The sequence below is a fragment of the Notamacropus eugenii genome, chromosome 2 (assembly GCF_028372415.1).
Source record: "Notamacropus eugenii isolate mMacEug1 chromosome 2, mMacEug1.pri_v2, whole genome shotgun sequence".
In the NCBI taxonomy this organism is placed as follows: Eukaryota; Metazoa; Chordata; class Mammalia; order Diprotodontia; family Macropodidae; genus Notamacropus; species Notamacropus eugenii.
In genome coordinates, this window is record NC_092873.1 from 42,191,458 (window position 1) to 42,204,061 (window position 12,604).

A 12,604-nucleotide genomic window follows, 5' to 3' on the forward strand; every position below is an offset into this window, starting at 1 on the left:
GACTCTGCCATTAGGGAACTGATGACAAGTTGCACTCATCTTTCTTGAAAAGCCAAATGAATAAGAGTCGGTCACATTAATTCTATTTTGAAACAAAGAAAGCTTCAGGGTTCTCAACAATGTAGAGCTTTTAGGCAATTAGAAATTGGTAAAATTACCTGAGTGATAGAACCCCGAAGAGAAGGGATGTTTTCAACAGGAACTTTGCTAGCTGGGGTTCCTCGAGTGATACTTCCTTCTTGGATTGCTGCTGTTGTACCTGAGTCAAAATGTAATCAATGGTAAAATTATATCCTTTCAGATTAAAACCATTCAATACTGATAACCTAAACTACCAAAATTATGGGAAGATGGGGGCATGGGCATGATGGGCTTTTAATAATTGTTTTAGGAGAGCTATTCAATACGTATTTACATAACAAATGCATTACCAAATAGCCAAGTTTAAAATAAAAACAGATTTGAGAAGTGAACGTCACTGTTTATGGACTACCAAATAGAAAGGTCTACATTACCACCAATGACCTCATTTATTCACTTCCCTAGGACTGCTTCTCTCATTTTCCTGAAAAAATAACATTTTTCCACCTGTCCTATCCCAACAAGTGTTACCTCTGACAACACCTTCATGCTGGGCCCTGACCAATAAGCCTTCAGGCTGGGAGGTTTGACCTCGGGGTGAGAATTCCTCCTGTTTGATGTAGGGTATGGAGGCAGCTGGTCAAAACAAGAAAACAAGGAGGTCATGACTCCAGCAGCAGGGCAGGGTGCTCCTGCCAGTGCCCTAGAGTGGGTGCCCTCGGCTCCTTACCAGGTTTGGTCGGCTCCTGTTGCCGTGGCAATCCAAGAGATATAGACCCAACTGAAGGCTTTGCTGGCTCTGGGGTGTAGGAAGGTTGGCAATGAGAGGTTAAATAGGTGCCAGGAGTTCCCTGAAAGGATAAAGATTGAGTAAGCAGGCTGGTTTCCCAGGGCACCAAGCAAGGTTTGGTGCTGCTGTGTAGATTTCTAGTTACAAGATTCCTTCCAGGGGAATTCCTGAGGCTGTGTTTTCCATGATTCTGAGAATCTATGAGGAGAAGCTGTCATCACTGCCTTCTCTAGGACTTAAAAAAAGAGACAACTCTCCTTCAAAATTAGCGTAATTACACACACTTGACAGCCATGTTGTAAGAGAACTCTTTTTCCAATTCTATACACAATACTTCATTGATGTTGTGGGATTATCATCGCAGACACAGAGCTAGAAAGGACCTGCAAGCTCTAGTCCAAAGCAGTGACTTTAGAAGACTTGCTAGCAGCCTTCAGTCAGCAGCTGTTGATGTCCATCCCAATCCCTAAAAACATTTGAGAACATCTGTACCACCAGAAACCTCAATGCTTATAGAAACTGAAGCAGAACCTCTCCCCCTGGTTTTCTCACAGACACCAAACCAAAGTCTGTCTGTTGCTGATGTCCGGGACAGCAGCACCACCATTTACTATCTTGCGTTGTATCTTTTGAGTTCTGTCTTTGACTCTTTCCTTCTCCTCCTCAGCTCCTGCATCCCATCTCTTATCATCCTCTGATTCTATCTCTGCAATGTCTCCTACTTCAAGTCCACCCTTGTCTATTCCCACTGTTTGTAACTCTAAGTACAAGGCTTGAGTCACAGCATCGGTGCCCTAATGAGAGCAGCAAGGTGTTGCAGCAGAAAGAACACTGGGTCAGATGTCAGACACTTACTAGATGGGTGACCTTGGGCAAACCACTTAACCTGCTTGCCTCAGTTTCCTCATCTGTAAAATGGGGATAATAATAGCACGGACCTCCTTGAGTTGTTTCAGGGACCAGAGAAGATAATTGTAAAGTGCTTGCCACAGAGCCTCACATAAAGTTAAGTGCTATGTAAATATTCACCATTATTATTATTAGCTAACAGGTCTTGCCCTCATCTTGGCTCTCCCATGGATCCACGTAGATGTACTAGAAGAATATCAAATACAGATTGGTCATGTCACTCTTACTATCAAAAATCATTGTTGGCTATTAATAATCTCCCAAGTAAAATGCCAATTTCCCTGCTTAACATTCAGGCTGTGCTGGGATAATACAAAGGATTTGGACTCAGGCCTCAGTTTGAAGTTAGATTCTATTCAAACACTTCCTGGATGTGTGTGGCCCTGGGCAGGTCACATGACCTGTAGGAAATAGAGTTTCCTCATCTGCAAAATGGTGACACTGACAGAACTCCCACCCTTTACTGATGTCCATTATTTACAGCCCTCCCCTCCCCACTTGTCACATTTTCTAACTCAAATGGCTTCAACCTATAATATTGTATATTGTATAACTTGTCTGTATTTGTATCTTAATCCTCCACTAGGTTATAAACTCTCTAAGGAAAGAGACCATATTATGTTTAAATGTTACACCTTCCCAGTCCTTTGACATTGTGCTATGAAAACAAGAGGTGCTTAGTAAAAGTTCATTAAATGAATAAATAAGTCACATTCTCACACTCCTGACACTTTGGTTCTCCCTGGGGCATGCAATATATACCACTTTCTAAATTGGCTCTAGACAAGGGTTTTCAGGGAAATGACTACTCTCTAGGTATAATTAAATAGGATGGTGAAAACAGAAAAGCCTTTAAAAAAAATACAAGTGTTCAGTAGGAAAGTTAGTTAGGCTAACAAGAAAAATTTTTACCTGCGAGATTGATCCACCCATAATGAATGACGGTTTTTCAGTGGCCACAGTGGTTTTGGAAGAAGGAATGAGCGGAGGAGGCGGCCTGGTAGGTCGGGTTGTTGGTAGCCTCGCATCAGGGAGACTCGTTATCACTTGATGGGGAGCAGGCTGGAGGACTTTTAAAGAAAAAGAAAAGCTTGAAAACAAGGTCGGTTTATTAGTCTGCTAAAACATATTAACAACAAGAAGACTTGGTCCCAAAGTGAAATATGATTGGCAAGTGGAGTGCAGGGTGGCGCTCCCTATTTCCTAAGTGCATCTCTTTCTGATGAGTTCTTGTTTCCCTTCAGAATTCAGGTCACTGGTGGGACTTGTGATTCTGTAAAGTACAACTACCTTATCTCCAACTCAATGTTCAGCCTCACAACCCAAACAGAATCTAGATTGTTTGTGTTGTTTGAACATTCCTATTCTTTCCAGACCTTGAGCAGCAGAAGCAAATTCTGTTTAGGTTTTCTCCAAGAGGCCTCCATCACTACTCTGGACTTCACAACTAAGGTTGTAGCAAAGGGACACTTCTTAGGAATAGCCCCAATTACTCTCTGGCACAACTGTTTCCACTCCCTCTTTATATGCTACTTGATATGGAAAACAGGCAAGGACTCTGGCTCCAACTGAGACGCTGCAAAACCTCCTGAAATAACTCAGGGTTTCATAAAGTTCACAAAAGCTTCAAGAAAAAGCTGTGTGGCCATCATAAAGAGCCAGGAAAACCAAACCTGATGGCAGATCAACTCATGACAAGACACTGAGACAGGAAAGGCGGCGTCTCGGAAATGCAGAAGGAAGGAGTAGAGGTACATTAAACTCTACTAAAAAACGAATGTCTCCCAGCTGAAGGTAGGTTGCTGGCAACTACTATGCACATGAGCAATATTTACCTGGTGGGACACTAGAGCGGGCGGCACTCCTATCGGGCTGTGGAGACGCTTTATTGCCTTCTCTTGGAGAGAGCCTATGCGGTGAGGCTGACCTTGCTGCGGGGGTTTGCATCTGTGCTTCCTGTTCTATTGCACGTTTGACCTCAGCATGAGGCAGAAAGGCGACTGATTTTCCTAAGAAAGTTAAAGTTACCAAAATGAGGGAAGGACCTCAAATTAAAATATTAAGGACCTAGCCCACATTATCCAGGGTGGGGACAGTCCAGCTATTCTAACATGTGAACCATGGCAGCAAGAGTCTAAAAGCCTCCAAACACCCCACCCCCAACAAAAATCCACACTAAGATAGAAACCAAGAAAAGGAAAGCCAAACTAAAACTCTCCAAATTATCTAAAAAAACAAAGTCCTCACAACCAACCAAAAATCCTTTCTTTTCTTCGTAAGGTAAAGGAAACTTTAGCATACCAACAAGATTTGCAAATGCAGCAATTATATTGGGAACCCGAGACTACAGTACCATTGCCAGCACCGCACCACCAAGAAGCTCAGCTGGTGGGTCTGCAGGAGGCTCCAACTGTCTCCAAGGCAACCTGTTAACCCAGGCTGCTTATATTATTTAAATTAAATACATCTTTAGATAATTTTAGAAAGAGATAAACTCTTGGATATAAACTGAGCTAAGCCAACAAAACCAACATCTGGCTTTTAAAAATAGAAGCTGGAAACTAATTGAGACCAGGGTATTTAAATATTACCAAATGTAAAAGTTTTAAAGGGCATTAACAGGCTACAGATTCAAGGTCAGAAGGCTGGCAGAGATTTTGTGCCAACTGAGATTTCCTTCCAATACTTGCGTATTCATTTGGTTTAAATGCAAAATTCAGCTACAGCAATTTTAGCATGTCAACCTACACAAGCACCTATCATCACTTACACCTTCCACAGAATTTACTGTTTATTCTTAAGACACTTCTAACAAAAATAGACTTCAATGGAAACCTGCATCTCAACTACAGAGAATTTTCCTTAAAATTTACTTTTTTTACTATTTATCCTCTCCAATTTCAGGATGGGACAAATTATGTTTAAAAGAGTTAACTGTATTATGGAAAAGGTCAAGAGATGAAAATTACATGGTTTTCTTTTTGTTCTAAAGATGGAAACAAATAAAATTCTTACATAGCTGTAAAAATCAGCAAGTGTCCAGTGCTAAAAAGCAATCAGAATGCTGGTCTCTTTCTTGTACTCCTAACATATCCCAGTTTTAGATACATGTGAATGGGGAGCTGACCCGGACTACGCTTAGCTTCAGATGTTTGAACTGAATGACAGTAGGAAAAAAAAAAGGACAAGAAAGAGCATGTAGCTAGAGTAGCCATGTGTAGGTGAACTAGTTAAAACTTTACAAGAGAGCAGTTTTTTAAAGAACCTCTAAGTGAGATTGGGTTCCTATGCTACTGGATCAAAAGAGCTTTAGATCTTTACGAAAAATCTAATGTGATAATTAAAGAGAAAAACCACACCATAAAATACATAGATAGGACACTTAAGAAATTATGATTACACTTTAGCTTAGCCACACTTTAGCTTAGCCCTGACAACCTGATGTTTCCTACAACTTCAGTGTGTGACTGTGTGTGGGTGCACACGCGTGTGCATGCACACACACGTATGCAAGCTAATTTAAAAAGGAAAGAGAAAAATAACCCCAAACCTAAAGAACTGTACCTTTTAAAATAAATAAAATTAATTGCACAGGAACATCATGTTGCAGTAGAAAGTGAGTGGTGGACTGGGTCTTAAAAGGCCTTCTCTCTAATCCTGGCCCAGCCATTTCTAGCTAGGAGGCCTCTGGTAGATAACTGTCTATAAATGAGGGTAATAATGTTTATGTGGGTCTCCCTCACGAGGGTGATCATAAGGATCAAATGAGAATTTGTGCAAAAGGCTTCATAAACTTTAAAAGGAGAGAGAAATGCTGGCTGATGTTGATTCCTATGAATCAATGAGTCATTCTGTCAAAATGTTCTTGACTTCCCCAATTATAAAGTTACATCATTACTTGTCATTTACCTTGGACATTTCATGTAAATGGCCTGTTTTAATTGTAATTTTTAAAATGAATTTTAGCCTGCTTTCGATAAACTGAATATAATGAAAAGAAGTTGGAATTAGAAGATTTGCAGGAATATACTGGATGGATGAATAAACTGTGGTATAATTTTCTGGCTGGCCGCTCAATCCACACTGATCAATTACTGTCAAGAGGTTAACACCAACGGTAGAATCATGAAAATTCCAGTATCAGCCAAAACAGCCCCAAATGCATGGGGATTACTGAGCAGTTTGTCTAGAATTTACATTTCTTAAACTCATAACTTTTAGTTTCTATTTGAATTAGTCATAACATTCTGATCCAGCTTCAAGATACAACCAAGTATATTTATTTGGGGGGAAAAAACAAATAAGACAAAAAGGTGGAGGTCCAAATTTCTCTTGGGCATATGAGATCTTTTCCCTCATGCAAAAGGCAGTCATTTTTTATGAGTAAATTCCAATCACACACAAAACTTTTTAACTCATTCATTCTAAAGCAGAATGTTACGAGTCCAATATGTGTAACTATTCTGGATGATAAGTTCACTAAAAGGTTTCCACAATTCATCCTACGTCACTTAAAAGTGGTAAGTTTACCTACTCAGTTTCCTGTTTGCTCCTTCATCATGTCTATTACGTAGGAAACAATGACCATCAAATCACAGATTCTAGTTCAATAAAATCTTTATTAACAGGTATTTTTCCAGTTGGAATGCTCTATTACCAAGGACAATATATGTCTAGAGTTGAGAAAAATGCAACGTGGTCAAAATGATCTCAAATGGCAATGTCCTCAAATCCCACAAGATGGGGACATTTTCATTTGGCAAGCAGATCTTGGATCCAAAAGACGTCACTGCTCCACTCCCCCTGGCTTGTTTCTCCCTCATTTTAAAATGATGAAGAGATAGGCTTGAGAAGGTCTATGCGTACAATCCAAAATATAATTGCTTTTTGGTACTTCACTACAACAAATTCTGGCAAGATATCCATTCTTATTATTTACAGGAAGGAATAAGCAAGCTGGCTAAGCACTAGAGATGCTGTTTTGCATGACACAGTTTTTCACAAGTTTGTCATTCCAAAGCTGACAGCTCTTATTGACATACACAAAGACTTCCCAAGGGGCTCGTGAATCATCCAGATAAGAAGGAAACTGCTCAGCATAGATCTTCTACATCCTATTCTACCAAATTATGGGATGCTCAAAGGGCATATACAATGACCAAGAACCAGATCTCCTTAATAGATCTAATGATTCATTCCTGATTCAATGCAGAATCATAAGATGGCTTTAGTTTTGCCATGAAGAGTAAATGGAGGAAATGAGACTTCTTTCAAAAGCATGAAAGGAAATCTGATTCTGGAGCTGTGCACAAACTCAAATCACTTAAGTCAGATGTAAACATTTTAGACAGCAAACCATTTTTATTTGGGATGTTAGATGCTGAGTCCTCATCTGCTCTTATAATTTGGAAGAATTAGAGGCTATAAGCAGTTACGGTAAAATACTTGGAACATTTAAATTAAGAATTAAACATGATTGACGAAAATATTACCTCATTTTTTAGTAGATATAACTATTCCTTAATAATTCTTAACAATTTCTTTTACCTTTCCAATTAAGGAATAGAAAATACTAATCATTTTTTCCTAGGTGCAAGTTTTTAGGTTCAATTCTAGGCATTTTATTTGTCCGTAAGATGGAACAATAACCCACTGGTTTCTAATGATGGTTTACAAAACACCTAGAGTGCCATGATGGGACCATCGCCCACAGACCTTATTGTGACTCCTTCTGCAGTTTAACTTCCTGGCAGGGAGTGCAGTATACATCTCTGGCACACCAAACCTACCTTCCCATTCAACATTTGGACTCGCAGAATGTCGACACTCTGGATCAAGCTGTTCTTGTCTCTGCCGTTCCTCCAGAAGGGCTGATTCATGCATGGCTTTAATGTGCCTCTGAAAAAGAGCGTAGCCACTCACAGGGGCACCAATGGGCACGCTACAGGGGGTGCAGGAGACCTGCAATGCAAATGGAGAAAATGTGCTAAGGAAGACTGCTCAAGTAACCAGTGTGGTACAAAGGGGGCCCCATGTCCACCCCATGCTAAGCATGTGATAAAATTTTGTGAATCTCTAATTACAGCAATGTCCCCAAATTACTGCTATTTTTTAAAAAAGCAAAATTTGAATTTTGACAGGAATAAAAACAATCTAATGCTAAATAAATAAAATAAACACTAAAGATTGGGAAACGCTGTGTCCACACCAAGTGAAACTGAAGAACACACAACTACTAAAATTTTTGCTCTCCTAAGTCTATTCCTATCCTATTTGCTATCCGACATTTGGACAAGGGCTGAACCTGGTTAAGATGACATAATCAATATGAAAGGCCACCCCCATGAAGAAGCAACAGATTGAAAAATCATCATGTCAAGAATTGCCCCCAAAGTTAAACCCAGAGTTCAACGGAGAGAAAGCATGAAACGCAGGAGGGTCTGCAGGAGGGGAGGGCTGGGAAGGGGAGAAGAGAGGAGGCAGGGGATGCTGGCCTGCAGGTTTCACCCCTTGGTGTCATACAACAGCTATTTGCAGATGTCTTAAAGGCTATCTTGTAAGAAGAAGCATTACGTTTGTTCTGTGTGGCCCAAGAGGGAAGAAATGTGGAGCAACTACAAGTCATAACAAGGCGACTTTCCACTGAGCATCAGGAAAAATTTCCTGACAATTTCAACTGTCCCAAAGCAGAAGAGGAAACCTTGGAAGAGGGCAGGTTCCCCCTCAAGAGGGGCTTTTAAGGAGAGGTTATAGAACCACTTATGGGTATGCTACAATGAGGATAAAATTCTGCAACTTCTTTTCCCATTCCTGTTAAAGAGTTTCTGCCACTCTGAAACCTCCAGCCCCCCCGACCCATAACCACACACTAAGAAAATACAAAACCCATGGGAATGAAAGAGGACATTCTGAACTGAGTTTTCCTTTCTCACAGGTATTACAATTAAAGTCCTTCAAATAAAAGAAATGGAAATTTAACATAACCTACTTCAGATAGCAGACTTACCATTGGTGGGATGACAGCAGCTCGATGATGAAGCTGTTGTAGGTCCATCGTAACTGGCTTTATGGGAGAAGAGACTAAGACAGACCCAGTAGAATTTAACAGTGAAGGCTTTGAATCCAAAGGAAACATTCTGGAATCAGAAATAAAGAACAAGGAAAGTTTGGAAAGGTTTACTCTCATTAAAGAAAAGCTTACAGTTATTTCTCTTATATTCATATTAATCTATGCAATTTACTTGTGAGTTAATTAAAAAATAGTTCTTATAATAGTACTAAAGAAAGACTGTAATATATTGATGTTAACTCACATATGGAAAGTTATTTAGACATATCCTGAATTTATGCAAAAGGGGTTGAGAAACAAACACCACTGCCTGGTATAATGACAAGATATCCTGGAAATCTAGGTGTGGGGTCTGCAGCACGGCTGTCACTAAAGGGTGACTCTGGGGATATCAGGAACCTGGATCATGCCTCTGACCAGAACCAAGGACTTAGTTTAGCTGCCAGAGTTATTGGGAATTTTAGGGAAAAAAATAACCAAGACAATTTTCATTTGTAGAATGTTAGAGAAACTAGGAATGACAAAAAAAGGTAACAATAATCATGTAGAACAGTATACAAACACAAAGACCATTTTAAACAGTTAAAGCTACATTTTCCATCACAATTTCTTCTTGTTCTCCCACTACAGCCCCATTTCCACCGTTGGCAATCTTGGCCCTATAGCTAACCATTTCAACTCTATCCTCTAGTGTGCAGTCCCTTGCCCCTTATCCTATTATCACTTGTGTCTTTCAAGTTCCCACCATCTTGCCTTTTTGATTACTACTTCCTTGTTGCCAAATACCCTATAAGCTGGTCATCTTCTCTCAATAAGGTCCTTTAGTTCTGCCATATTTGGCAGACCACACCTTCTCTTCTCAAAGGGATTCCATTTCTATACTTCACAACCCATTAGGGTGATCCTCCCCTCCCTGGTCTATCCTCTAAAGAGCTGGTGTCACACCTCTACTTAGCCCTTGGATCTCTCCAGTCTCCTCCAAGGCCTTGCTCCTTTCATCCTCTTCTCTCTCTCTAAACTGTAATGTCTCCTTAATCAATAAGCTTTCCCCTGAAGCTTAAAACTATTTCTGGCTTTAGTAGCCTTAAAAGACCTTCAACTGACCTATTATCCTCTATCTCTCCTAACTTCCATTAAAAAAAAAAATAAGGAAAATCTGTGGCCTCCACATTTTCTCCTGTACTGATTTCTTAATCCTTTGCAGTTTAGCTCCTGACCCTGTAGCTAAACAAGTCTCTTAATTGTAAAATGTAAGCACTTACTCCATGCCATACGGTGGGCTACATGCTGGAGAACAAGGACAGAAACACAGTTCCTGCTTTAAGGAGCTCACATTAGACTGAGAGAAATAACATGCAAACAACAACGCACATACAAGATAAATTCTGGGTAAACGAAAAGTTACCTCAGAGCAAAGCTGCTGAAAGTGGAGAGAGGAAGGAAGAAAGGCTGGGGAAGTCTTCTGTGGAACTCAGGATATGAGCTCAATCATAAAGGAGTCAGGGAGGAAGGAGAGCAAACCGCGCATGAAGGTCAGCAAGCAAGAAAGGAGAAAGTGTGTCAGAAGGGAAGGAGAGTTTGCCTGGACTGACGATTAGGGGACTGGAAAGGCAGGAAGGGGCTAGGTTTTGAAGGACTATAAATTCCAAAGAGTGCTTTTTCTATCTGATTCTGGAAATACCAAAAAGCTACTGAAGTTTACTGAGTGACATGGTCAGACTTGTGCTTTAGGAAAATTACCCTGGCAGCTGAGGAAGGGATGGAGCCAAGGTAGAAGAAATTTGGTGCAATCAGAAAGTTAGTAGCAGCTCAGGAGTGACGTGACATAGCAAAGACTGCAGGAGAGGTCAAGAAGGATAAGAGAAAAGACCACTGGGTTTGGCAACCAAGAGACTGGTAACTTCAGAGAGAGCAATTTTGGCTGAACGGGGAAGCCAGGAGTCAAGTGCCAGAGGATTTAAGAAGTGAGAAGAAAGGAAGGGGAAGCTCAGCCAAGAAGGGGCAGAGAGAGACTGACCAAGGGCTAGCATGGTAGGATCAAGGGAAGACCTTTCAGATGGAAGAAATGAACATTGGGATGGTTGGAGGCTCATAAGGAACAAGGAGATAGAGAGATAGTAAAAATTAAAGAGAGTGGAGGAAAGGTAAAAGGGGCAATCTTCCAGAGAAGAAAGAATGAGATCAAAAGATTTGCCATGGCAAGAAGGGCTACCTTTTCACAACACACAGGGTAGAAGAAAACAGGAAGGAGAGATGTCTGAGGGACGTGAGATGAAGAGGAGAGGAAGCCCTCAGTTGAGGGTAGGCAAGGTGAGTTGCTCTGGAAGGAGTCAGATGGGAGGAAAAGGTTTGGAATAGCCACTGAAGTGAGATTAATTAATATAAATAAAAAGATATAAAAAATAAATATAAATAAAAAAGATATAAAAGTGTGTTTCTGAAGAAAGGCCCCAGTTAAGGTTCTGTAACATACATTAGTAAAGAATCAAAAAACATGGCTTGGGGGATTTTGCCAGCTCACTTGAGCCACACACAGATGAATGAATAAATGATGTATGTGGTGAGAGTAATGAGTTTGGGGCTTGACTTGTGAGACGATAAGGGGCAGGGATCAAGAGATTCAGGTGCAGTGGACAAATGTAGAGCTGAAATGATTCAACAAGGGGATAGGGTTGGAGAAAGGAGGAGTGGGTTACCAGTGCAGGGGTGATGCCTGCGCAAGAACCCCATTGGATCACACTTCCTTTACTGGACGGGTATCTGAGTCCTACCCTACAAACAAGCATGCTTAGAGGGCTCAGTCCCAGGCCTTCTCTCTTATCTCTCTATATGAGTTCAGCTGTCATCTCTATTGTGATGACTCTCCTGTATCTCCTACCCTTACCACCCTCCTGAGCTCCAGTTCCAGTGGCCCAGTAGACATCTCCAACCAGACCTCAAGCTCTGCATGGACAAACTCTATCTTCCTTAGCCTTGTCACCCTACCCCAGCTGTTCCCAAGTGTCCTTTTGCATCAACTGAGGGCACTACCATCCATCCAGTGACTGTGAGGTCAGACTCTAGTCTTCCCCTGTACATGCTCCTTCCCACACCTCTTTCTTCTTTGCACATTCCTCTCCTTCCTAGCATGGGGACCACCCCCAACCTCTGCTCTCTGCCAACTCCACGCAAATGTGTCTGCTGCACAACCAGCCAAAGAACACTGCGGAAGTACTAGTCTGGCGAGATCTCTCTCTCTTGTCCTCAGTGGTTCCCTATTGCTTCCAGGATAAATAGTCCTTAAAAGCTCTCTCTGATCTGCCTCACCCCAACTTTGTCAAGCTCACTTGCATGTTCCTTTACCTTCATGCCCTCCTCAAAGTGGCAGCCAAAATGGTGATTCTGCTGTTTTCCAGAACTTGGCATTTCATTTCCTGGTGCCCTGCCTAGAACTCTTCCCTTTCTCTCTTTGGCCTCCTTATTAGTACAAGTTCATTCAAAGCTCAGCTTCTGTGACATCTCTGCCTGCCTGGCCCTATCCCCCTAGTTGTTGGTACTTCCTCCTTCCTTCAGCTATTGTGCTGATACTTGACTCTGAGATAGCATAACCATCTCTCCCTGCCCCCTGTGATACCCCCAGCTCTATGAAAGCCAGGACTCCTTTTATTTTGTGCCATTAGGCACAATGCCTCACACATACTTTGTAGGCACTTAATAAATACTTTCTGAATAAGAACTAAGATCAGTCACCCTGCAGACCGCCATCTACCCTGTGC

At 41.3% G+C, this 12,604-nt stretch overlaps 1 protein-coding gene across 18 annotated transcripts in view; it reads right to left on the minus strand.

Annotated features, from left to right (window-relative positions):
- Positions 1-12,604, minus strand: part of NCOR1 (nuclear receptor corepressor 1) — a 190,599-nt gene that overhangs the window by 39,432 nt on the left and 138,563 nt on the right. For 14 of the 18 annotated variants that reach the window (XR_011973909.1, XM_072640034.1, XM_072640032.1 and 11 more), the window contains 7 exons: positions 8,787-8,916; positions 7,570-7,741; positions 3,616-3,789; positions 2,693-2,850; positions 812-932; positions 613-717; positions 159-259 (listed from right to left, as the gene is read on the minus strand). Coding sequence is in view for 17 of the 18 variants with exons in the window: in XM_072640034.1 (XP_072496135.1) it covers positions 159-259; positions 613-717; positions 812-932; positions 2,693-2,850; positions 3,616-3,789; positions 7,570-7,741; positions 8,787-8,916 (961 nt within the window). In the remaining variant the exon portion in view is untranslated. The remainder of the gene's footprint in view (positions 1-158; positions 260-612; positions 718-811; positions 933-2,692; positions 2,851-3,615; positions 3,790-7,569; positions 7,742-8,786; positions 8,917-12,604) is intronic. The other 4 variants (XM_072640043.1, XM_072640042.1, XM_072640041.1 and 1 more) reach the window with 1 other exon arrangement.